This window comes from Lacerta agilis, chromosome 1, assembly GCF_009819535.1.
Source record: "Lacerta agilis isolate rLacAgi1 chromosome 1, rLacAgi1.pri, whole genome shotgun sequence".
Lineage (NCBI taxonomy): Eukaryota > Metazoa > Chordata > Lepidosauria > Squamata > Lacertidae > Lacerta > Lacerta agilis.
Window position 1 is genome coordinate 104,139,203 of NC_046312.1, and position 25,559 is coordinate 104,164,761.

The following is a 25,559-nucleotide window of genomic DNA, read 5'->3' on the forward strand; positions in this document are numbered from 1 at the left end:
CCCAAGGTGTGTACCTGGTGTTATTCCCTATGTCATTCACGTGTCAACTCTGTGACGTAGGTAAGGCTGAGAGCAATGGGCGTTGGAATTGAGGCCCAGGTCTCCCTACTCCCTAGCCCATTTCCAGTTCTGCATCCAGTGCATCCCTTAGTTTCTCAGCAGGATTTACTCGTCTTTGATTACTTATGTCAAATAAATGCTCTGGAACAAGCTTTGACTGATCTAGCCTTTACGGCATTGCCTATCTCTTCCTCAGCTATGTCCCATGGGGCAGCTTGACACAGATTCTGGGGCTGCTCTGATCCCCCCCCCCCCCAAGCTAATGGAAAGAGCCTTGTTCTAGTTTCTCCATTTCCCTTTTCTCATGTCCCATTGAGTGGCACTTTGCTCCCACATCCTTACAGACTGATTCCTCTTCTGCAAGGGAGTTACAGAGACCATTGGCATAAAATTGTCAGCAGCCTCAGAGGGCTGCAAATTTTGCATGCATCTGCATCACTTGGTGAAGTTGCCCACAGATGAGTACCGTGTCACCATTGAAAAAGTATTGTGTTTAAGGTGGCATAAGCTGATAAACCTTGGGTTGTGGTCTTTACCCAGAAATGGCTTTTAATATATGAAAATCTTGCTGTTGCAATGATGAACAGGAATGTATAATTTGTTCTGCATTTGCTGCAGTTATGTAATGTAACACTACTCCCCTGTTTAGGACATCCAGCTCACACTTTAAAAGTCGCCCAAGAGAACAGTAAGTTTTGTTTCCTGCAGCCCATCCCGAATTAGTGCTAAAATTTGGAGTAGTGCTATTTTACTGGTAAACAGCTAGTTTAATCTGCAAGGAACTAGATCTGTTTTCAGTAACTGCTTTGACTAAGTTTGCTCGAGTAATGATGTTTGTAGTATGTGGGTATGTTAGAATTTGCCACGAGGATGAGAAGAATCCCTACATTGCCCCAAGATAGCTGTAGTGACTTAATGGAACTCCTAGAAAATAAAATCAGATCGATAGGCATCGAGATGGAGCCCTTGTACAATTCAAGCGAGCAACATATCTTTCACAATGTCCTAATTAGACTAAAGGATGTTGAGAGACAAAATATTGCAGTAGCTGTAAATATCAAATCAAATCAAATCATTCTTTATTACGGTCAAAGACCAGCTCTTAAAAAGGAGGTAAAGTAAAGATAAAAATAAATACAGCGGATCCCTTTGACGAAACACTTTCTGGGGATGTTACATATATAAAACTCTTTGAACAAGATTTAAAAGAAAATTATTAATTGCATTACAATGTTAAAGATTTAAAATAGTGGCTGCAGAAGGCTGAGCCCGGCTAGCTCGAGATTCCATTGAGGAGAAACTTAGATGGGCTGAGAAGAAGGTCTATATCTGCAAATTTGGACACAAAATCTGGCAACCGCCCTGGTAATCATCGGGTCTTTACCTAACAGGAGCAGGTTGTATAACTGCTTTTCTGGGAGGCTTGCAAACCTCACCAGTATGGGGTCCATGATCTCCCTTCGAGCTTCTTCATATAGCTGTAAATAAAATTTGCTCTCCCATATTCTATGATTTAAATATCCTAGATAGCAGGGTCAACTATGTTACTAAACTAATAATAAGAGCCCAACGTAGGGCATTTATGTTGCCCCGACTGAATATCTTTCCCTCGGCATTTGTCAGGGGTAGATATCAGAATATTCCCAGAAACAAGAGATACTGCAGATGTTCCCTGACAAATGTTCCCTGCAGATGTTCCCTGAATGTCCCAGACACTGTAGAGCATATTCTCTTTTATTGTCCACTACACAGTACGCTGCGTGAACGCGTGTTGTCCCCCCTTTTGGATGGTTTGAAACCGCAGCATGGTGGAAGTGTTCAATTCTGTCTCTCTAACATTGACCAAGGGGTGACTGCAGGGGTAGCTGAGTTTTTGACAGCAGTGCTTCAAGGGGTACTTTAACAGGAGGAAATTCTAGATTTTACATATACACACATACAATCAGGCTATTTAATTGTTGTTTCTTTGTGTATATATATTTTAAAGTTCCTGTATGTGATTCTTTCTCTTGCGATTTTACTTGTAAATGCCTAATAAAGGTTTGATAAGTAAGTAATACTTAATGGAAGTGTTGTTATATTAGTTTAGCTAAATTAGTGCCCTAGCTTTATGTTCAGACTCCTGTTGGAGAAACATTGAACATGAAGTAGTTCATGACTATTTGCTCCCTAATAATTTATACTCTGTGATGTTTTCCCCAAGATGGCCTTCTTTGTCTCAGGATGAGATAATTGTGAAACTCCATTAGTAGGGAGAATGCAGATGTAAAAATTTGCCCCTCAGGAGAAACATTGCTTAATTAGATAAGTTCTGTATGGAACAATGTGTGTTGCAATTAGGTCTAAATCATCACTGTTCAATGTTGCAAGAGTTTTTTTTGGAAGCAATGTTGCAGGGAGGAAGTTAGGGAAGTTCTTAGAGCCAGCACCAATAGCAGAGTTTTGTTGGTAAGCTGCAACTTTCTTTGCTGCAACTTCACTTTACCATCTTCGGAATCTGTTTGCCATGTCCTTTTCCTGCCATTGTAAACAGGGAAGGAGGTTGGCTTTAGCTGGATATAGTGTCTTCCATAGTTAAAGAGACAGTTTTGTTTCCTTCTTCCTCCAGTTTTTACTTGGCTGGGGCCAAACTAAACATTATGGCACCATGAGTGTGGGTGGGGTGGGAAAGAAAAGCAAGTCTCCTGCAAAACTCTTTTTACCTAGATATTTTTTTATCCCAGTTGGGGTTACATTATGTTTTGGAGACCACTGGGATGAAAATATAAGGGCAAAGCAGTTTGGTGAAGTGCAGTGGTGTCCAAACTTTTTTCAAAGAGGGCCAGATTTGATGGAGGGCCGTGAGGGCCGACCAGAGAGCCAACCAATGTTGTTGCCCTTTTTTAGGGTTGAAGTTGTTGAGCTTTTCTTATGGTTGAAGTTGTTGAGCTTTTTTTAGGATTTTACCCCAGGAAATAAACTGCTACAGGGGCCAGATTAAACCAACTGACAGGCCGGATTGAGCCCCCGAAGTGGAATTTGGACATGCCTGGTGAAGGGTGAATATTCAGCTCCTCCTACCTGCCCATACTATGTTTGAAGTGCTCACCCCTTTACCATATGAATTTTGCAGTAACACAGATCTGACACAAATATGCCAACGTTATATCTACTTTGCTTTTAGGGTTTAGTAGTTCACAGCTGTCTGGAAATGAAGCAACAACACTTCAGTCTCATTTCCTTTTTCTCTTTTAATTATCTGTTACTGTTGGACATTGGAAAACTTTTACTTTGTGGTAACACCTCAGCTACTATGTATCCACAGTAAGGGTAATTTTCAGCTGACATTTGATAACTTATTTTTTACTATATATTGCACTGAGCATCTCTGTTTTTTCCTAAGACCTTCAGACAAACCCATTGCCTAAAACGATCTCTACTTACTTCTTGGATACAGAAAAAAGACAAGTGATAAACAGTTTGTATCGTTTTCAACATTGTGTACTCATGACTTTTACATTGCTACTTCATTAAAAACTACTTCAGGCACCATTCAAAAGACTTTCTTGTGCTGTTTTTCAGTCAAATTTACAAGCTGTTCCTTGAACTATTTGAATGACGTTAGCAAAGTAACTGTACTTAAACAAATGTGTAATTGGATTGATCTGGTAGATTTGAACTCTCAAATGCCTCCTTTTAAAGCCTCTCATCAAAAGTGCCTTCCAAAACTTTAGCAGCTGATGGGTAATGTGAGAGATAAGATAATGGTTAAAGAGGAGGCAGTGATAAAAATACAGCAACAGACTTAATCAGGGAGAGAAAGAAATAGTGGAGTTTATTAGGGAACTGTGTTGGGAATCAGTAATTGGTCAAACGCCATTGTAGGTAGATATCAGTGAGCCAAGCAGAGATGCAGTGCATTTCAAAGTACAGATGCAGGGAGAAGGAGGTATGCTGTGGAGATTCACTGCTGTGACTGCCCTGCTGGTGATGTATTCCTTGCAGTAAGGGGGGAAAGGGGTAATTCTAGGAGCAGATAGTGACACTTTAGATCCACTAAATCCAAATCCTCTTGTACTCCAGAACTGGGAGAAAGCTATGTCAATTTTAGAGCATGGGTAGCTCTCCTCTCAATTGGAACCATTGGGTAGGGGTGGTACCTCTTTCAAGGACCCTCCCCCTTCATAGGATTGCTCTGCCCATAAACTTGGGAAAAGTAATGCAGTCCCAAAACTACATGGCTATTAACTTCATGGAAATGGGTAGATGATACAGTAAATATTCTGTAAGTGACTCAGGTCTGAAGTGTACAGGATATTGTTGGCAGGACATGAGCAAAACTTCCAAAGACATGGTAACTTTTAAATGGCAGCACTAAAATAGCAGTTCAGCAGAGGAAAAATGTTTAAAATGTAGTCATTGCAGAAGCAAACATAAGAAAAAGTAAAACACAGTATGCAGGGGAAAATCATAAATGTATAGATTGAACTCCAGCTTTGAGCACACTGCATCTCTTGTTTGAATTTCTGCCCATCTAGTCCTCATCTAGTTTGGATTGGCGCACGGAAGCAGTCTTGGGATAACTGAGTACTTGATCTCATTGCCCAGTTTCTGTGAACTATGGCTATGTTATTTTAACCCTGGCTTGAGTCCTAAACAAAACATTATCGTGTGAATACAGCATGAGGCTTCATTACCTCAGACAAACATGTATATTATGCCTTAAACTTTAGAGTGGAAGGTTATATGTGTATTCTTAACATAACAAAAAAATAAGAATGAGGAAGGTACTGAGGCCAAAGGAAGGAACTGGTTAGATGCAACTGAATGTGCTCAAACCAGAAGGGCCTGCTTGATGAAACTTGCACTGTGTGCGCCTGCACACAAAACCATCAGTTGTGACTTCTCAGAAGTTGAGGGAAGAGGAGGGGGCAGTCATCTTTTTTAAAAATACAAAAGGGAACCTAGGCAGATCATCACCATTTTTTGACAACTGTTGCCTGATGTAAATATGTTGAGTGAGCAAAAAGAATTTACCTTTGCAGTATAGCACACACTTGGCTTCTGATTGACTTTGGTATGTACAAATGTTAGCATACTATGTGTCTATGGCCTGAGCAGGTGCTGTGTTGGCGTACTTGCTTTTTCTTGTTTTTTTCTTATGAAGTAAGCTACATTTCCACTAGGTTACAGATAGGGTATTTACTTTCAAGGCTGTATATCTTGTGAACAGCTTTTGAAATAGTTAATTTATTAACAAAGTTATATGAGCTTCTTCTAGATAGCCAGGTTAATAACTTTATTAGAAGGTAGTAGGTGCTCAGTATTGACCTTCCTGAAACTTTATTATGATACCTCAACATGTATGACTTTTCTACTCTTGCATACCACACATTTCAGAAATGACAGCTTCTTTAGGTTTACTTCTAGTAAGTGCTCCCTTGCAATTTTTAGCTATGACTTGTCAAGCTTTGACTAGGTATGTATTTGTTACTCCAGTTCTATGAATAATGTCATCAGAGGGGAATGGTCATCATTTTTCTGATCAGCACGTAAAACTGTGTAGTAAGCCGGAACCTCTTTGCCCCAAACTGAAACCACTGTTGTGACATTAATTGGATGGCCACTTGTGCAATTTGGGGTGTTGTGCTTAAAGCCCCCAAACGCCTACTTGTGTTGTGTCTCTTCAAAAAAGTTCAGCAAGTGTTATAGCATTGTCCAGACTTGGATTTTTTTGCTGTTTAGCGACTGTAAGAAGGCACTATCCATTACAGTGGACCAAAGGATTAAGAGGTTGCAGTTTATTTCCAAGTTTCTGAGATGTATATACAGTGGTACCTCTGGTTAAGAACTTAATTCATTCTGGAGGTCCGTTCTTAACCTGAAACTGTTCTTAACCTGAGGTACCACTTTAGCTAATGGGGCCTCCAGCTGTTGCCGTGCTGCTGCTGCGCAATTTCTGTTCTCATCCTGAAGTAAAGTTCTTAACCCGAGGTACTACTTCCGGGTTAGCGGAGTCTGTAACCTGAAGCATTTGTAACCCGAAGTGTTTGTAACCCGAGGTACCACTGTACTTGCTTTGTACTTAGACTTGTATTGTTGTATTACTACAAAGAATATGCTCCATTATCTAATTGGAAATATAAATATTTTTTCATATTGCATAGAATATGGAATCAAAGCCGCCAAGAATTCCAAGGAGGGTATCCACCCAGCCATCCAGTTCTCAAAGTGCTAGGACAGGAGCAGGAAATGGAGGAACCAGTTTAACTGACTCATATCTTACAAGAGAATCTTCACTGAGATTGGAACCTGGATGCCAAGTAAGTAGAATTTGATGGTGATACATGCTCCAGTCAGCTTCCGCTTCTGAGTTTTTGCTCAGGAACAAATGAGTGGACTTACTTGCATGAAAAGGGGATACCTTGCTATGAAAAATAACTTTAACTAATCTGTTTAACATGTTAAGATATGATCATGATAAGATGTCCAAACACATCTTCTGAAGCCTTGATAGATTTATTTACCGTATTTTTCGCTCCATAAGACGCACTTTTTTCCTCCTAAAAATTAAGGGGAAATATCTGTGCTTCTTATGGAGTGAACAAAGCTTAAGGGCTACATTCTACTCCTTACTGGCTACTTATAGGAATAAGCTTAATTTTTATATAGCACTATCTGGTAAGCATGCAAACCATGTATATCTTCTCCCTCACAGGATGGGTGAATTAATGTGGGATAAGATAGGTTGGGCTATAACCCCAAGGGGTATTAGGGCAGAGATAAAAGTTCTTTGCCAACTCAAAAACTAAGATGACCTGTGCTTTGTGGCAGACTTAACCTAGCCCCATCATAATGATGTACAAATAACACCTTTTAATTTATTTTCCGTATTGATGCATGCCATTTAGTCTTAAACAATATAATGCTGTCCCTGGCCCTTTTACTGGGTGGTCCATTGAGAGACCACATGACCATCTCTGAGTGCAAAGCTCACTGAGTTCATTCTATGACCCGCACTTTTCAGTTCAACATATAAGCATTTTTTCTGCCACCTGATGGATGGACTTCCTACAGGGCAAATGCAACACTAGTATTGCATGCTAGGTATTTGGTAATAAGTTTTTAGTAAAGAAGATTGGCTTGTTTCCATAACTTCACAGTACAAGCAAGCAACTGCTGTACTGCTGGGGGGGAAAAACTTATTTTCTCCCCTATTGCCAACATACTGTCCATATTGCCAATATACTGGCCTTGGAATTTCTCTTCCAACTTTACTTTTCTGTATTCTGTATGTGTAGAAAGCTAGACTACATAGTGCAGTATTGCTGTTTTAAAGCATTATCCTAAAACAGGGTTTGGCTTCAACTGAAAAGCGGTATTGGGAAATAGTTTATTTTGGAGGTGCTGTGTTTTAGCTATCTTTTTTGAAGAATTAGCAGAATTAAACCTCTAAATATAGAAATGCTTGTGGCTATTTTAAGCTTTAGCATTTTTCTGTTAAGAGTAATTTACAACTTGGGCAGGGATTATAGCTCTTTCTCAGTTTGTTTCCAGTAGATTATATAAGCAGGAATTCTTCTGTGGGAATGTTCTTAAGACTGTCTTACAAAAATGAGTAAAAAATGAGTAAAAAATGTAAAAAAATGAGTTGCATTCATGCAACACTTTAGAAACTTAGTTGATGCTTTCTATAAGTGGAAGATTTAACTACCATCCTATGCACTCTTCAATTGAAAGGATGCCTTATTGAATTCAGTGTTACTTGATTTTAAGTAAATATGGGTAGGAAGGGACTCATAGTCATATTGTCTTAGCTCGCTGCTTATGTAAAATAAAAAATAATCAGAGAAATCAGCCAATAGAAAACGTATGCAGTCCTCACAGAGGGTGGGCTAAAAAATACAATTTCCTCACTGTGGTAGGCAGAGCATTCCAGAGCTACAAAGGTAATCTCTATATAGCTGTGTGCCTTGAGTCACATTCAAACAGTACAAGTCTGTGGTTCGTACTGGTATATGCACTGAAAGAAATGGTCATTTTGGTATATTGGTCCCAGACACTAAAGTCAAAAGCAGCATTTTGAATTTGGTCTGATAATATTTAGGCAGTTACTGCTGTTGCAACAGTGCAGGGTTTAAGTAAGTGTTCCTTGTAATACCTGTCAAAAGATGGTTCTGGTTATTGTAGCAGATGAAGTTTTGAAGTCATTTTCATGGACAGCCTATTTAAAGTTCATTGCAGAAGTAATGCCTAGAAATTATAAAATCACGTATCAGGGTAGCAAGTTGAGCTGCATGTCTTGTAATATTCTAGTGGAATTTTTTGAGAGTGATCCATAAACGATAATGATTATTAGGCCTAACATACTTTAGCTGACAAGTTGTTTGAATAACTATGCTAGGCTTAAAAGTTACAAAGGGTGGGATAATTGAAAATGAATATTCAGAGTATCAGAAATGTCAGAATGTGGCCCAAATGAAATGTAGGATGGACAAACTTTGCCTGGCTTAAACCATCTTCCACTTAAGGGCTTCTGGAAAGGGAAACGTGAGGAGGGAAGGGAGCTTAATAGTTGCTGTCATACTAGATAGCTCTTCCTCACAAGGGAATTGTCCTGGACTGTTCTTTACCCAACGTACTGTAACACTCCGATCCATTTTAAATATTGTGTTGGCAATGTTGACAGGTACCATGTTCCTGGTGTGGCATATAAATTTTATTTATTTATATTACTATTTATTCTTTTATCCCACCCATCCTTCTGAAGGAGCTTGCTATACAAATACAGTGGACGCTCGGGTTGCGAATGCGATCTGTGCGGGAGGCGCGTTCGCAACCCATGCCGCTGCGTATGCACAAAGCGCCCAAACCCAGAAGTAACCCGTTCCGTTACTTCCAGGTTCGGCACGGTGCGCAACCCGAAATCGCGCAACCTGAAGCTGCCATAACCCGAGGTATGACTTACAATCAACACGGAACAATAATAAAACCAGTGTAAAATAAATATTTAAAAAATGCAGTACAGCAGAGTGCCATTGACTGTACTATAAAACTCTGCTCCAAATTAGGTCTTGGTTGCCAGTATATAAGTGTTAAGCACACCAGCATTGCTGTACTCCCAGCCACAGGTCCCTGGCAGGCTAATGTTGCAGTTAATTGCAATTCCATTTACCGGTATTTGTGATGATAGATATGCTTTGCATATTTTCTTTTATCCTGCCTGGCACAATGTTCAAACCAGCCTCAGGGAGTAGTCACCATGGTGATACAGTGTTAGCAAGATATTCATTCCTCTTCTAACAGAATCTAGTAGAGTAACAGTAGTTAACTGTCAGGTAAGTAAGTACAGTATGCCGAACTTACACCCAACATTTGCAGCTTTTAAATTGATAGCTTGAGTTCATTTTTTAAAGATTTCCATTCTTGGACTAAAGTACAAATCCTACTGGGACACATTCATTTGTGATATATATATTTAGTTGTGGTATATCACAAACCTATAAAAGTAATTGCCCTCCCTCCAAAAAAGTACAGGAGTTACTTTACATTATCCAAAGTGTAATACTCTGGATACCATCATAGCTTTTATGTACTTATTAAAATCGTAAGCATGGTAAGGGTGGTAGCCATAGATGGAACTCAGCTTGATGTCTTGAGCAGAAATGTAACCATATTACTTTGTAGGATTCTAGTCGGTTGCATAGTTCCAGTAGAGACTGGGCAATTGGAGAAAGAGAAGCATATGAAAGCCCGTGGAAGCTTCCAGCTTCATCTCCAACTCGCTACTCAGGAACACTTGATCGTCCATGGTCTGGAAGATTGTTGGGAAGCAGAAACAGATTGGTAAGAGCTGTTTGTATCTTCAATATTTGTTTTAAATGTTTGCCAAGTCTGTAATAGTTACTTACTTTACAGTCACATTTATCTAATTACTTGTAAGTAAGTTTCAAAGAAACATGCAAATGTTATCAGTTGTCTACTTTTGTGTTTGGCTGCAGTTGGATTGCAGAAATGTAGGAAACTGAGATCTTAGGAAACTTAGATGTCTAGAATTGCATTAGAAAAATCCACGCATCTGTAACTAACTGTCATAGCCATTATGGACTTTGTAGAATCCTATTTTGTCAACTTTCCCCACAAATTATTTAGTTTTTGCCTAACAACTGTTTTCCTGTAATATTTTGCCCATACCCATTGGGTACGGAAGCTCTGCTTGGGTTCTCATCTGAAGAAGCAGTTAGATTGGCAGACATGAGAGAAGGCATTCTTGGGGTGGCCTCCAAATATGGAGATGAATTACAGCATTTTATATGTTCTTTCCTGCAGTGGAAAGGTGATTTATTTTCTTGGTTTTGTTCAGGAAGTGTTGTTTTCTTTTTTTCAAAAAACACTTTCTACATTGTAACAAATGGTGCAAACTTCACGTTTTCAGTATCTGCATTCAGTCTAGAAGTTTCTAACTTGCTCTGTGAGTTACATTTCTGTGTAAGTGCTAGAGAGCATGTTGTGAGCAGAAAGCAGGGAATGGGGTGGAAGAAATGAAGGGAAATTAAGGATGGAGACGTGTCTGCAGCCGCCTTGAGTTCTTGTCAGGGAAAAAGGTGGGATACAACAACAACAACAACAACAACAAAAATTCTAACATAGAGAAATGTAATAAAAAATAAGCACACAATTATAAATTCACAAGCATATTTATATTTGATATAAATAGTGCTAAATTTATTTTAAAGAGTTGGCAGTATTTCCCACTCTGAGACCCCAAATTAACCATTAATTTAGATTTAGATGTATATCCTGCTTTAACCATCACAAAGTGGCTTCAAAAAGATAAAATACAGTGGTGCCCCGCTAGACGAATGCCTCGCTAGACGAAAAACTCGCTAGACGAACGGCATTTGTCTAGCGGAAGCTGCCCCGCAAGACGAAAAAGTCAATGGGGCTGCTTCGCAAGACAAAAAATTTTCGTCTTTTTTTTCGTTTAGCGAAAGCGTGGCTGTCATTGCCGCTTCGCTAGACGAAAAACCCGCTAGACGAAAATTTTCGCAGAACGAATTATTTTCGTCTAGCGGGGCACCACTGTATGAAACCACATAGCTATTACAACAAAATAGAATACATAGAAAAAAGCTTAACACCAGCAGAGAGGCATCCTAAAAGCTCTGCAAAGCTTTGACAAATCAACGCTACTGCTGCAAATGCTTTGTTGCTAGTAGATGAAAACCTTTCCCTTGGTGATGGTGCCTTATAATTCTTCAGATTATTTTAAAATGGGAGGTGGGTGAAAGTGGTAATCTGGGGGAAAGGCACTCCTACTATATTCAGGGTCTAGGCTGCAGTCATTTAGATTGCAGTTCTGTACACCAAGGGTTGGGATCATATGGCCCTTCTGATGTTGCACTATTAATGTCCATCATTCCTAACCATTGGGGTTGAAGAAAGCTGGAGTCTTAACAACATTTGAACTCCCACAGGTTCTTCACCCCATGCTGCTGTACATACTTGCCAGGAGAAGGCTCACTGAACTCTGTGAAACTTTGACATGAGTAGACATGCTTAGGATAGTACTATTAAGACTTGAAAATTTGACAGATATTCAGCCTAAAATCAAACCAGCAGCTAATACAGATAAAAAAGCAGGTGTTAACAAATGTGACATCTGGTTCCAACCAGGAGCTGCACTATGGCATTCGGTGTCTGATGACATTTTAAGGGGCAGCTGCATGAATGCATAAATTAAAATCCGAGAAGTTTTCAGAGCATGTAAGACATTAGCTTCTGAATGTGAAAATGAATGATAGGTTAATAAATTTTTTAGGAGAAACTGTGCTAATGGAACTGTTTTCTTTAAAACCTGTTGAACTGTGTTAAAGGGATTGTGATCCATCCTTGAGAATGGATCTAACCATGTTGTCTAAATAGTAAGAAAAAAACCTTTTAACTAGTATTACTTAACTGTGATTGAATAGAAATATCAAATCCCATGTTTCTGGTTGTTGGACTTGGAGCCCTTTGCACTATCTCTGATTCTGAAGCTTGCTCCCAAGTCTTTAAAAAGAGGGAGGGAAGATCACCTATAGATATTAGACTTATTTTTAATGCTTTTAAGGGTAAGCCTGCTCTTTTTCAATCTCATTCATACAAGCCCTTTTCATTATATAACCCAAGCATTTTCACTTTGATTTGATTTAATATTCTGCTAGTTTATTTTTTTAAGGCCCAGTATTTTGCAGAAAAGTAGTAACCTTTCAAAACATTGTTTGTAGTCTACATCTTCATCTTCACCTCTTACATCTTCTTGGTTTGGCGAATCTGAAAGAACTCAGGGATCATATTCTTCAAGACTGCATAGCCAGCAACAGGATACTGATTCTAAGAGACCTAAACTTTCTTATACATCTACCTCTAGTGTGAGAAATAATGGTTTAAACACAGTTTCAGGTAAGTGATGTGCTAAAAGGTATAAAATGATGTGTATTTATTTTGTTTTATACTGAAGCTAGCTTCTTGCTATCCATGCTCTTACACAAGAACAGTTGTCTTGTGGAAACTTAAAAATTAACAAATGTTATGGCTTTTGTGGGGTTGAGTCCATTTTATCAGATGCATATAGCATCAGATACTATTATTATGCTCCTAAAATATTTATTTGGGGCAATGAAATACATATAAAGCTTTTATTCCACAACCAGAGTTTCTAGTATAGAGTGGCTTTGACTCAACAAGTAATGGCAATATTGTCATTACAATAACAATAATATTGTTGTGCATAATTTTCAGAAGAGAGAAGTGTATTCCAATCAGGCCTAAGAACACCGCAGTAAATATTGTGTGTTTCAGACTTTTATGAAGGAAACAAGAATACATATGTTTTTCACTTTTTGGTTTTAGATTCCCCATGGAGATACAGCGATGTACCCAGATCTTCATCCATGGTACTTGGATCATTAGGAACTGAACTTGCAAGAGAGAGGAGAGAGCTGGAAAGAACAGAACCATCTATTAGCAGTCTTGTGGACTGTAGTCGCAGAAATGGTGACTTCTCATCTTCATCATGTATGTATTGGAAACTTCAGAATGTTTCATTCCATTTATGAGGTTCAGTGTATTAACTTTTTGTTTAGATGAAGACACTGTTCTTGGCTCACATGGCAGGATAGAAATTTCAGGGGGTTTATAATGTTGCTAATTGTGAACGGCAAAGTTTTACTTAAAGAATCCTTATTGGTTGAATGTATTGGGCCAGTTTTTTAAAAATCTTAATCTCTAGTTTTGCAACTAGTTGAAGCTAATAAAACAGCATTATTGAACAGTACTAAGGATATGGCTTCCTCATTGTGCACTGTTTCCAGGGATGCATTTGTGGGAGGAAGGTATGCCCGTTCTAGGTTTGGGGGCACATTTGGAATTTTGAGAAAGTGCTGAGGGTGCCAGTCCTAAAATGGCTGCTAAGGGTGCAGGCATATTTAACACAAAATAGCTGTTACATCCAAAAAAGTAGAATAAGAAAAGAGATAGGGGGGAAATGGTTCAAATTTGGTCAAAACCATTTCAAAAACTTTGTTCTTTTCCTGAAATGTTAATTCTTGGTGCTTCTGTTGTCTGCTGCTTGTGTGTTGCTGTAGATTAGAGCTAGAAAATAAAATATAACTGAACCCAGGAGTAATTTTGAATTGCTACAGCCAGCCATACATGTGTATAGTCACAAATAAAAATACATATTTAATGCTGGCTGGCTGGCTGGCTAGTTGTTGTAGCATACTTACATGTCAGTAAGCCCCACTAAATTCAGTGGACTTATTTCTGAGCAAAGATGCATATAATTGGGATCTAGTTAAAAATGCACTTCTTGGGCTCTAGTTAATAATAATCATATTTGGTTAGTCTCATCTGCATAGCAGTATTTTACAGTTGACTTTTTGTGATTCTTATTATGGTAGATCTTCAGGAAAGATCTTCTGCTTCGTATGCACAGGGAGCAAGACCAAAAGAGAACTCACTGAGCTCTTTGAGGCTGAACACATCCATGAACCGCCAGTTGCCTTCTGAACACCAGTCATCATTACTCTCTAGAGACCATAGCTGGAATTCAAGATCTAACTATGTCCCAAGAGAAGTAGAATCTTCTGAAAGGAATATACAACCAGAGTTTACCCTTGGTGCCATGAGAAGTGGAAGCGGTTCCTCAAACAGTTCCGAAAGAGTTATGCCATCCCAAAGGTCACTGAGTGAGCCTCCTGCAGATACTGAAGGAAGGCGTACAACAAGACAACTGTTGTCTCGTTTAGCTTCTAGTATGTCATCAACATTTTTCTCAAGAAGGTCTAGCCAAGACTCATTGACTTCAAGACCATTAGGTTCTGAAGATTCAACTGTTCCAAGAGCTCATTCTTCTACCCAAGCTAGTGCTACTAACACAGCTACAACTTCTGAAGGCACAGAAGGGCAGACTCCTGATGTTTCTCAGGGATTTAGCTTTCTTAGAAGACGATGGGGCCTGTCGGGTGTTTCATCAAATCCTAGTTCTGATTCAGAAGCTGAAAGTTACAGACCCGATTCTGAAAGTAGAAATTCAGGTTCTTGGCTATCATCTTCTCTGAGGAACAGGTGCACACCTTTGTTTTCCAGAAGGCGAAGAGAAGGAAGAGATGAAACTGCAAGAACCTCTACCTCTGAAACACCAGCTAGATCACTGCATCTTTTCAGAAGAAGAGAACCTGGTGGGGAGGTATCTCTTGAAGCACAAAGTGAATCCCTCAGGCCTGCTGCCAGGCCACCAACACCTGCAGTACCTAATGGTGCTACATCTGTTGCCTCTGGGCCAGATTCAGTGCATGGTAGAAGAAATTCAGGAATAGCAGGAATGTTTCCTGGTTCTCTCTTCCGGTTTGCAGTGCCCCCAACCCTGGGGAGTAATTTGTCTGACAATGTTATGATAACTGTCGATATTATTCCTTCAAGCTGGAATCAGCCTGATGGACAAGATAATGATAAGTCAAAAATACCATCCTCAAGAGACCCTGAAAGGCTTCAAAAAATTAAAGAGAGGTAAAAGCACTATTTCTGTAGCTTTTAAAATGGAGTTTTAAATCAATTATAAAACTAATACCATGTACCAAGAGATTTCAACTTTTTTGGGGGGAAATGTTGGTTTTGATCCTAAATTGCTCCATTTTAATTGGGGTGGGAGTGGGGTTTTCAACTAACTTGCCTTCATCTGCAGCCCTGCACACCATTCTTAATGCTCCCCAACCCCCGGGAGCAGACTTAGGGGATGTGCATGGGGCTGTAGATGGAAGAGAGGACAGCAAGTCTCATTTGGTGAATATCACCTCTGTTTTGTTCATGCAAGGAAAGTTAGGATCCAAGGCAATGTTCCTGGAGATGGTATACACTCCCCTAGTTAATGGTCTCTCTTCAGTGCCATTAATAACCTGGGTTGGGAAAAACTTTGTGATTGTCTTGCATGTGAATGTGATTCAGATTAATGCGTTAACATGTGTATTCCAAGTTTTTTCTGCATAATAACTGTTTCCTCTTACTTAGCCTCCTTTCTGAGGACTCTGAAGAAGAGGAGGGAGACTTATGTAGAATTTGTCAGATGTCGTCTACTTCTGCTACTAACCTCTTAATAGAGCCATGTAAATGCACTGGAAGTCTGCGCTATGTTCACCAGGAGTGTATGAAAAAGTGGCTACAATCCAAGATTAACTCAGGTAAGGCAGCTCCTTTTTAGGACAAGTTTTTTTCTTTGCTCCTGAGTTGCTCTTCCATGGACTGAAGGCTTGATGCAAAGGGGGCTTCAAATACCTACTTAAATTCCTGTTTATGTGTGTGTATATGACCAGAGAGACATACTGCACTCTTTATGCTAGGGCGTCGCCAACCTTTTTGGATAAGAGGGCATATTTCAAATTTTGAGAGTGTTGTGGGCACCAGTAACAAAATGGGCTCCATGGGGGCAGGGCATAAAACAAGATGGCCGCCATTGGGACATGGCTTAGCATAATGTTAGATAATAGTCATATTGAAGCTTTTCACATAGTTGTATTTTCAGACTATAAAATGCTTAACCTGTTTAATTTGTTACTGCTATACAACTGTTAAAGGCACAAGAACCCTGCCTCCCCCCCCCCTTGCTGACCCATCCAAAGTCTAGGCTGCCATCCTGTACCCACTTACCTGGAAGTAAGCCCCATTAAATGACAAATGCTTGCTTCTGAGTAGATGATGTATACAATTGTACTGCATTGAACTATACAATGAATTCTTAAGGAGTGCTTATTCTTTAGTTCCTGCACAGCAGGAGGCATGCCGAAATCTTTTTGAAGAGTTTTCACGTTTGTCTTTTGCGGGGAGAGGAATTTTGCAGAAAATAATTTATAGGGTCTATTTAATCTCAGATGAACCCCTCACAGGAAAGATGGATCCTGGTTGCTAGAGGAAAAAGAAGGGCAATTTATGGCAATTCAAAGGATTAGAAATTAAGACAGAAGGGGGAAAATTGCATTAAAGGGGGAGGGGAAGATTTTCAGTTATTTAGGATCTGAAGGATTTCTATTCATTTACCAATCACAACTCTGACTTCATTGGCTAAAACCACTGACAGGAGCCAGGCTGAGTCATTTCACAGAAATTGGCTTGGAAGAATGCCTGTGCACTGTTTTGTAACGTTTTCCTGGAAGGGCTAGAGATGTAGTTTTTTAAAAAGAGAAAGCTCAAAGAGTCTGGGGCTCTTTGACCAGTGAAGGACTTTGCTAGCACAGCGTTAGCAACCTGCCCCTCCCCTTATGGTATACTTTATATAAATCTGTACATAAATTTATACACTTCAATGAAGGAGAATATGATGGTGCTAGTAAGTGAACTGCAAAACAGCTAAGTAATGCCCCTGAAACTTATGGCTGTTTGATCACTGGCACCAGTGTATTCTGCCTTGCATGTTTATTTATTTTTTATTAATGGCTCAGTTATATAAACAAAGATAAACCTATCTTTCTGTTTGTTAGTGTACTTTTGTATGCCCAGCTGACTCAAGAATGCCTTCACTCTAAAACAAAAAGTGTAACTCCTTTGTTTCCTCAGGTTCTTCACTGGTAGCAGTAACTACTTGTGAGCTGTGCAAAGAGAAGCTGCATCTCAATCTTGACAATTTTGATATCCATGAGCTTCATAGAGCACATGCAAATGAACAAGTTAGTATATTTTGGCTAATTTGGTAAGTGTCAGTTTTGTGCTGTGATTCGGGACACCTTTTTTTCTAGAAGAAAATATCAGTTCAGGTCAAATTTTATACTGAATTTTTAATTTTCCTAAATCATAAACGACATTTGATATCTACAATGCCCATTTAGAATAACATTCTGTCATATGTGTGTATATCTTGGACTGTGTGTTTGTGTTCTAAATTTTTAATTTTGGGGGCGGTAACTCAGTGAGCATCTGCCTTGCATGTAGGCAGTTCTGACTTGAATCCCCAGCATCTCTAGGTAGGAATGGAAGAGACCTCTGCCTGAAACCTTGGGAGTGCTGTTGCCAAGGCAGTATAGACAATGCTGAGCTAGATGGATCCTGTGGTCTGACACAGTATGAGGCAGCATCCTATGTTCCTAAGACAAAATGCAAAACAAAATAAATGGGAAGCCAGAATGAACATCATTGATAAGACGCGTGGGATTCCAGGTGGCGGGTGGCAGATTGCTGTTGAACAGAACAGAAATAATGGAGCTGAACTTTTGAACTCCTGATGGGTGGATGCCAAAATTACCTTTGAGGCTCTTATAATCATTGGTAAAATGACCTCACTTGCTGAGTGGTTCAAGATAAAAGTTGGGATTATGGGATAGCAGAAACAAACTGTCTTCTGACAGTGACAGTGCAATTTTGTCTCAAAAGATGTCTGTAGGATGAACTCTTAATAATATGTCTGTGAAAGCGTTTGTACCCAGTGGTCCTTCTTCCTCCACGCTGACCTTCCCTCTTTGAGTCTGAAGGGAGAGTGTAGTTCACCTGAATGCTGTCACAATCCTCCCTGCTCAATGAGAGATTGTGTAGGCTTTCTAATAATGGGGAGGATTTTCAGTCTGAAGCAAAAAGTGTTACATACTTGCAGTTCCATTTCCCGTGCACTATGTGGAAGGGAGGAGGTGATAGGACCAGGCACCATTAATGAATATCTGAGTAGGCTTTAGATGCACTTGGAGGGCAGCGCTAGGTTTCCATTGATAAGTAAGGAGACATCAATGGGGCATTAGTCATAAGCAGTGTGTGTGCTGATGCTGAATATATTTCCCTTCCACAATTTTACAAAATAGGCTTAGCAAGAGGCCCTAGGAGAATTTTTAAAGACAAGGGGTAGATCTGAGAACTTTTTTTTTGGGGGGGGGGTTGAAAGGCATACATGTGCAAACCTACCTGCCAACAAATGAAATTACTAGTGTCTTTGACAGAATCCTCCGTTAACTGGTATAAAATTGTGCATCTTTCTAACCAATATGCGGATGAAACCTTTTTGTGTCTCGTACTCATTACTATATAAACACCAAGTTGTATTAAGCTTTAGTATAAGTTTTATAAATGTATAATGTGTTTTGCTTCTGTTTTTTTAATACTTTATGCTTATTTGAATCATTACATTTAATTTAGATTGGAGTTTGAGTTTTGGATATTTATCAAGGGCACCCTTTGTTTCACAGAAAGGAGCCCCAAAGACTTCCTGTTGTTTAGTGTGGCTCTCAGTTTTCAATTTTCTCAAGATGTCTACTTAAGTATAAAATTAGTCTTTTTAGTGAGGTGTTGATTTACTTGGAAGAACTGTCTTTACAAAGCAGTTTCTTTAAAAGTGCAATCATGTCAAGATTGGAATCCTTGATGGATATTAAGCAATAATGCTCCTGCATGTGCTGGGATAAAATAATCAGTGTAAAACAGCACTCATTGTGCTTTTAAGACAACTTAAATGTTTGACTTGGTGATACCCTCTCTCTCCAGGCAGACTATGAATTTATCAGTTCTGGGCTTTACCTTGTAGTATTGTTGCACTTGTGTGAACAGCGCTTTTCAGATATGCTGGGAACTACAAGTGAGGCCAACACACGTGTCCGGGTAAGTAAGTGGTGTGAACAGCTTCTGTGACAGAAGCAGATTGTGACACTTGTTAAAGCATGTTTTCATATTTTCTCGAATTTTGTACTGGTCAAAATCAAAAACCCACACTTCCAACTGGGGCTTCCTGCTCATTCCTGCTGCAGTCTCTCATGCCCCAAAGCTGCTCATAAAGGTCTGAAGACCCTCTAGAGATGTTATATAGGAAATGCAGCCGTGTACACATGTTCTATTGGCACAAGTCCTTCCTGCTTGCATGTGGGGTTCTAGTTATTTCCTAAAATACTGCTTAACAAACACACACACATTGGAGAGCTTAAATAGGCATTGGGTGCTATCTGATTGTAATTTTAAAGTTGCTTAAGAGTACGTTAAGGCAGCATTTCCCAGCTTTGGGGACTTTGTTCTTCTCCAGCCAGCACTACCACTTGTTCGGGGTGATGAAACTTGTAGTCCAGCAACATCTAGGGATCCAAGGATGAGAAAAGGCATATAGTAGGAGTGGGCTACATTCCCTTTGGAGTAATGTCTCTGGGTTTGTGTGTCACATGCTGAGAGTAGGTGGGGCCAGAGCTGATGGGTGGAGCCACAAACTAATCTGGAATAAAGGCTGCCCTGTATCTATGACTATCTCAGATAAGAATTCTCAATCATATACAGGACTACTTGAAGTAAGACCCACTGGGTTTTATATGGTTACTCTCAAATTGGTATATAGAGGGTTTTTTTTTTTAGTGCAACAGACACACACAACTACTGGTCATGCAAGTAATAACTTCCTTGCTTTACTATGCTATACACACATTCATGGAAAAGAAGATGTTCTTGAACATCTGGGAATAAAAATACTACCAGCACTCACAGATTTATTTTTACCAAATAAAACACTACTCCAAATTATTCTGAAATTGCATTGAAAGAGAAAAAAGGAGGAACTGATGGGGTGGAAGAACGGGGCAGCTTCAGGGGCATTGGGGGCCATATAAAATGAGGCTGGGGGCTGCATGCAGTCCCTAGATTGCAGGTTGGCCACCTGTACTGGTAAAGGAAGGCGGAGGATAAGCCTCACATGCCTATTTTGGCTCATGAGCATAATTGTAATTGCCCTTTTTTCCAAACTACGAAGCCCCATGCAGCCTCTGCTTGTAGATAAATTGCCCCATTGCCTTTTCTATCCACTTTCCAGTCCTTGATACCTTTTTTGAGCAGACTTTGTTATATTTTTTTCTTGATTGACCAATAAAAATCCCTAGAAATGTGCCTGTTTGGGAAAGAATTTTATTTTACCCTCTAGCAATGTCCCCTGGATGGCTGGTGCCATCAGGATTGACTTAAATATGCAGGAGTTGATGACAACTATCTATGCGAGTTTTTGTCAACACCTACTCCTTCCTGAACAAGGAGTTTCATCTTCCTAATGATAGATTTCATTCTGTTACAATTGTAGTACTTAAGCAGATTTTCTTGCACTCTTGCTCATTCAAAGGGTGTCCTTGACAAGTATTCAAAAAACCCCAAATCCAGTCATTCTAATTAATGGTTCTAGTTTTGGATCTGAAGATCTGCATTCATTTCCGTGAACTAAAGATGGTGCTCATCTTGTCTATATAGTAAACTAGACTGAAACTTGCAACTAGGTTTACAGTCAACATATGTCCATTTCTAAGGCCTAGCTCATACAGTACTTTTCTACATGCAGCTAATAACTTCTGCATTGAGAAATTTAACATATGAATTGTTAGGTCAGTTTTAGCCATGCACATTCCCACATTTTTGTGGAGAAACTTCCATGTGTGAACTTCTGGGTCACAGATACAGAAGCTTCTGCGATTATTAATATAAGTTAACAGTGTCTGATTTCCTTTCACCCCCTTGGCCCAGCTCACGTGATTTTCTATAGGTGTGCATTCATGGGGATAATTGGGACTCTTCGTTAGCAGGATAGACAAAAGAAAGTATTATACACAGCACATAGTCATTCTGTGGAATCTGCTTCCACAACAGGTAGGGGTGGCCAACAGCTTGGATGGACAAGGCTATGTCCTACCTCTACTATTGGAGGCTGCATGCCTCCTACCAGTTGCTGGAAATCCCATGGGCATCTGGTTGGCTACTGTGAGAACAGAGTGCTGTAGCAGACTGTTCTTATTGGGAAAACTTAAATTCTTCAATGGTGTGTGTATGCTTTGGGGTGTATGAATTGTTCTACAGGCCTGCGGTGATTTACAACTTTTAAAACTACCTTATTTCTGTATTATTTCTAGTTTATTAATCTTGCAAGGACCCTTCAGGCTCACATGGATGATATTGAAAGTAGGTGGCTTCTGCTTGTTTTAGTTTCATTTAAAAGTCAAAGATGAAGTTTATTCTTGTTTCATATCTTGAGATGTATAATGCTGAGTACTTGGCTGATGTGCAATTTTCACGCAGCTGTGGCTGGTATAATTAATAAAACTGAAAGGGAAAAGAGTCCATTAAAAGCACTCATTCTTGACTGGATTGTTCCCTTTAGCAAGACCAGTCTGAATGAAGACAGACCTCTTACTGTCTCAATCTGACTTTCAGGTGGACGTTAGGAATTTGTCTAGCTGACTGTCTCCTAAGAACAATGTCTGCCTCCGAATAATGTTATCAGGTTCTCAAGAGTGTGTACTTCTATAATGAAATCTTAAGTAACTTGTAGAGAGGTGTCCTTTAGAGGTAATTACGTTTTAGGGAAGGGCTGCTGCTTTGTAGGTGATGACTGACTTGGTCATGTCTAGTATAAACCATCTGACTTTCTGCTTGCATTTTGGACAGACTATGCATTAGCCAATTATAGCACCAGTAGAATAGCTGTAACTTAAATTACATGTTCCTAGGATGGTACATTACAGTAATCAGTCTCTAGTATGTATTTATGCTGAATTGTTAGCGAGGAGGGCCCGAGATCTATAGTTGCTTTGCCATACAGTCTGTGGTGAACCCGTTAGTGGATCAGCAAGAGGAAAAAGAGGTGAGCATTGACAGGTGTTAAACTTGAAGTTATTAGTAGTTTCTTGTTCCCTGTAAACCCTACAGCTGTACATTCCCATGCCCCCTTTTCTCTTCCCAATGAGTAGGAATCCCAGTAGCCTTTGATACCAACTGAAGTTGAATTAGTCCAAGCTGTGTGCTTCTTTTGGTTCTACTTGAGCTGATGAAACCTTGATTACAGCAGAAGCCAGGAATTTGTGAGCTGGCTCGTAGAGCAGAATGTCTTCTTCAGTGTTTGTGGAGAAACGCTTGTATTTGTAGAGAGGAGAAAAATAGTATTGCCAGGAACCAGCTGCCTTTATTTTTCTCTTTCTTGAAGCTCTCTTATGTTCTTATTTTCAGCCCTGATGCTCTCATGGAGCAACACTATCTACCCTCCTTTAATCAGTCCCCAATAGTTTCAAATAATTTTGTTGCCCTCTTTAAATACCATTTTCTAGTTTGCTGCTCCTACAACTATAGCTGTTTGGTATAATTTATTCTACTTAATGGATTTTTGCTTCCTTTTCAATGAATTTTGGGAATGTGTAGACCAGTGACAAACTTTGGGTGGGAGCAACTGGTTTGGTAGCTATTTAGAAAATGTATTATACTTTAAACACAAGTGATTCAGTCAGACTCTTCCCATATGAACTGCCCTGGACCCTGCAATCGTAATCAGAGGTCCTTCTGCTGCGTGTGCCACCTCCACAAGATCTGGAGGGTGAAACACAAGAACAGGCCTTTTCTGCAGTGGCTCCCCACTTGTGGAATGCTCTCCCCAGGGAAGCTCACCTGGCACCTTTGTTACATATCTGTAGGCGCCAGGTAAAAACATTCCTCTTCTCCCAGGCCTTTGGCCAATTAAACAATCTATGGCCTTTTAAACTGTGGGGGGGGGGTATTGGTTTTTTGTGTGTCACTATGGTATGTATTTTTGTGTTTTTTATATTTTAAACTATCCTGTGATCCTTGGATGAAGGACAGTATAGAAATTTAATGAAGAATAATAATTGTTTAGCAACTTTTCTGAGGGATGTGGATTTAACCTTTGCTTCTGCTGAAAGTGTTTCAAAATGTCATTTATTGTTATTGGGCCATTCCATTGTCACGGGTGGGACATTTTGACCATGTTTTTTGGTATTCACACATGTGTAACAATGTAAATATACATAAAAACTAACAACCAAAATTTAAACTATGTTCTTAATAAGATACTGAACATTTTACTAATGTTTTATTATTTTTATGGATATTTTTGACAATTTTATTAAATGTTAAAAGTGTTGTCACGGGTGGGACAAAAAAAGGACATGGAGCTTGAGATAAGTTTGATTTATGGAAAAACTCTTTGAGTTGGGAGGTGACTCAATGATAAACTCAGCATATCTGTTTAAATCAATGTTTATTGGTTACAACTATGCAATCAGGAATTAAGTTTAAGAAATTTAATGATACAAAATTAAGGAAAAAATGCTGTCACGGGTGGGACAATCATCAGAAAACTTTTAATTTGAACACTTCTGTGAAGACTACGTGGGTGGACTTTTGAAAAGAAGGTCCATAAAATAAACTTCTTTTGTCTTTAGCTTTTTAAAAAATGGTTAGACTGCACGTTTGGAATCTTCCTCACCAAAGTCCAGTGCTCATCTAACATTCTTATCAGGCTCATTTTTCACGGAATGGCCCTATTATAGTGCCTTCCATGTACATGTATTTGTACATCAAATGAAAGCAAAATCACACAGTGCAATCGTACAAAGAGTTATATCCAGCATAATCATACAGAAATAATTGACTTAAATTAGAGTATTGATCTTAGTGAGTCTGCTCTGAGTATGACTTAGTTGGATAGAACTCATAGACTTCCTAGAAAACTTTGGGCTGAAATGATTAAAATAGAAACTAGGCTATTGTGGTGATTGGCAATTTCCTCTTAAATGTTTAAAGGATACAGTTAATGGGTACCAAAAAAGTACGATGGCCTTATTTTAACAATTAAAAAACAGGTTACCTTAGGACATTTCAGAAATACCCGACTTCTCTGATCATTTTCAATTTTTTCATCAATAAAATGGAAAGCTTTACCCCTACCCACGCATTGGGTTTAAAACACATTTGCTTCCATTTACTTCACAGTGCTCATTAAATATTGATTTCATTTTAGCATAAGCCCGTGTAGGTGTTTTTCAATTTTCAGTTCAAGAGATAAGATTGGTGTGTGTGTTGTGAAGCATGACTGTGGTTTTCAATTTAGGAAGCATTCTCTTTGGAAACACTTAATTAAAATTACATATATGCTATGTTAAACATGTTTGTGTTCAAATTAAAAATGGTTTCCTGTACCTTAGAGTTGTAGAAAGGTTTTTGATTGGCTTGTGTACCTTCAGCAGCTTCTGATGATGAAGATTCTGAAGATGGTGAACTCGACAGAACACTTGATGCTGCGTAAATGTGAATGGAAGGACCGGATGGATACTCAACTGGCACAAGTACCATCAATATGCATTTGTTTTATAAAACACACTGAATGCTATTAGATTTCTGACGCATTGCTGAATTCAAAAATTTGCTGTTGCACATTGGTATCAAGAGACCTGCAAGTGTGCTGTTTCTCCTTTGAGATTATGACATGTATGCCACCTTCTAAAATAACAGATTTTTACGTGTAAGGCAAATGATCTCCTTTTGTATAAACTTCTTACAAGTAATCAGTTAAACTTCTGGAAAATGTTTCTCAACTTTTGCTCTTCTACTGGCTCTAAGTGGTAACATTAAAGTGTGTTTGCAAGTCATGGGGAGGAGATAGTTCTGTGTTAGCTTTCCATTTTAAAACACCTTTGGGAAGTCTCTTTTATTTTGCTTCCATTGTTAACCATGGTTGAGTGAGGGAATGAATGGGTTCTGTGAAGTTAGTGTTAAGTTTCTATGTTTTTCTTGAGGAATGTTTAACTCAAAGCAATAAATTTGCAAGGGGCTACTAATAAGCGTTAATTATGGCTTTTATAAGTATTGATTTTGAAACTGCTGATTATATTTGATAATATTGTGTAGAAGTTCCAGTAAGGAATTTCAGCTGTAAACACTTGCATTTCAGCATTCCTGGAAGGAATAAAACTTATGGTTTAGAATCTTAACCAAGCTATTTATCTTAATGAACCTTTTTTAGAACCCACATTCACTGCTGAAGCACTGGTTATCAATGTGTTTTCTAGTGTTGTCACTTGTTTGTTAAATAAAAATTACAATGCATACGAATTGCCTGCCTTCTTAAAATACAGTGGATAATAGTGTACAACCTGTCTTCTAAATTGCAGTCTGCATTTAATTTCTTTAAAATTCTGGGGAGAATTCAGCCTTGTGTTCTTCTGATAGTTGATAGTTCTGTCTACACAGGTCTTTCAGCTTGTCAAGACAGA

At 39.1% G+C, this 25,559-nt stretch overlaps 1 protein-coding gene across 4 annotated transcripts; it reads left to right on the top strand.

Annotated features, from left to right (window-relative positions):
* Window positions 1–25,398, top strand: MARCHF7 (membrane associated ring-CH-type finger 7). Of its 4 annotated transcripts, none has more exons than XM_033165675.1 (11): window positions 3–60; window positions 6,207–6,362; window positions 9,727–9,885; window positions 12,309–12,483; window positions 12,934–13,098; window positions 13,983–15,090; window positions 15,589–15,758; window positions 17,128–17,237; window positions 19,033–19,146; window positions 21,411–21,459; window positions 24,531–25,398. In XM_033165675.1, exons 2-11 carry the CDS (start codon window positions 6,210–6,212, stop codon window positions 24,590–24,592), a joined length of 2,265 nt encoding a protein of 754 aa, XP_033021566.1. In that variant the 5' UTR covers window positions 3–60; window positions 6,207–6,209; the 3' UTR covers window positions 24,593–25,398. The 4 variants fall into 4 exon arrangements, with proteins under 4 accessions (XP_033021582.1, XP_033021592.1, XP_033021566.1 ...); XM_033165684.1 differs by having other exon boundaries at window positions 24,534–25,398; XM_033165691.1 differs by lacking the exon at window positions 19,033–19,146 and having other exon boundaries at window positions 1–60.
* The last annotated feature ends 161 nt before the right edge of the window (window positions 25,399–25,559 follow it).

Excerpts from the sequence above, each read along its gene's own strand:
- MARCHF7 (XM_033165675.1), top strand. The coding sequence starts at position 6,210 with ATGGAATCAAAGCCGCCAAGAATTCCAAGGAGGGTATCCACCCAGCCA. Across the intron at positions 6,363-9,726 it reads GATTGGAACCTGGATGCCAA|GATTCTAGTCGGTTGCATAG; the intron begins GTAAGTAGAATT and ends ATTACTTTGTAG. Across the intron at positions 15,091-15,588 it reads CTTCAAAAAATTAAAGAGAG|CCTCCTTTCTGAGGACTCTG; the intron begins GTAAAAGCACTA and ends CCTCTTACTTAG.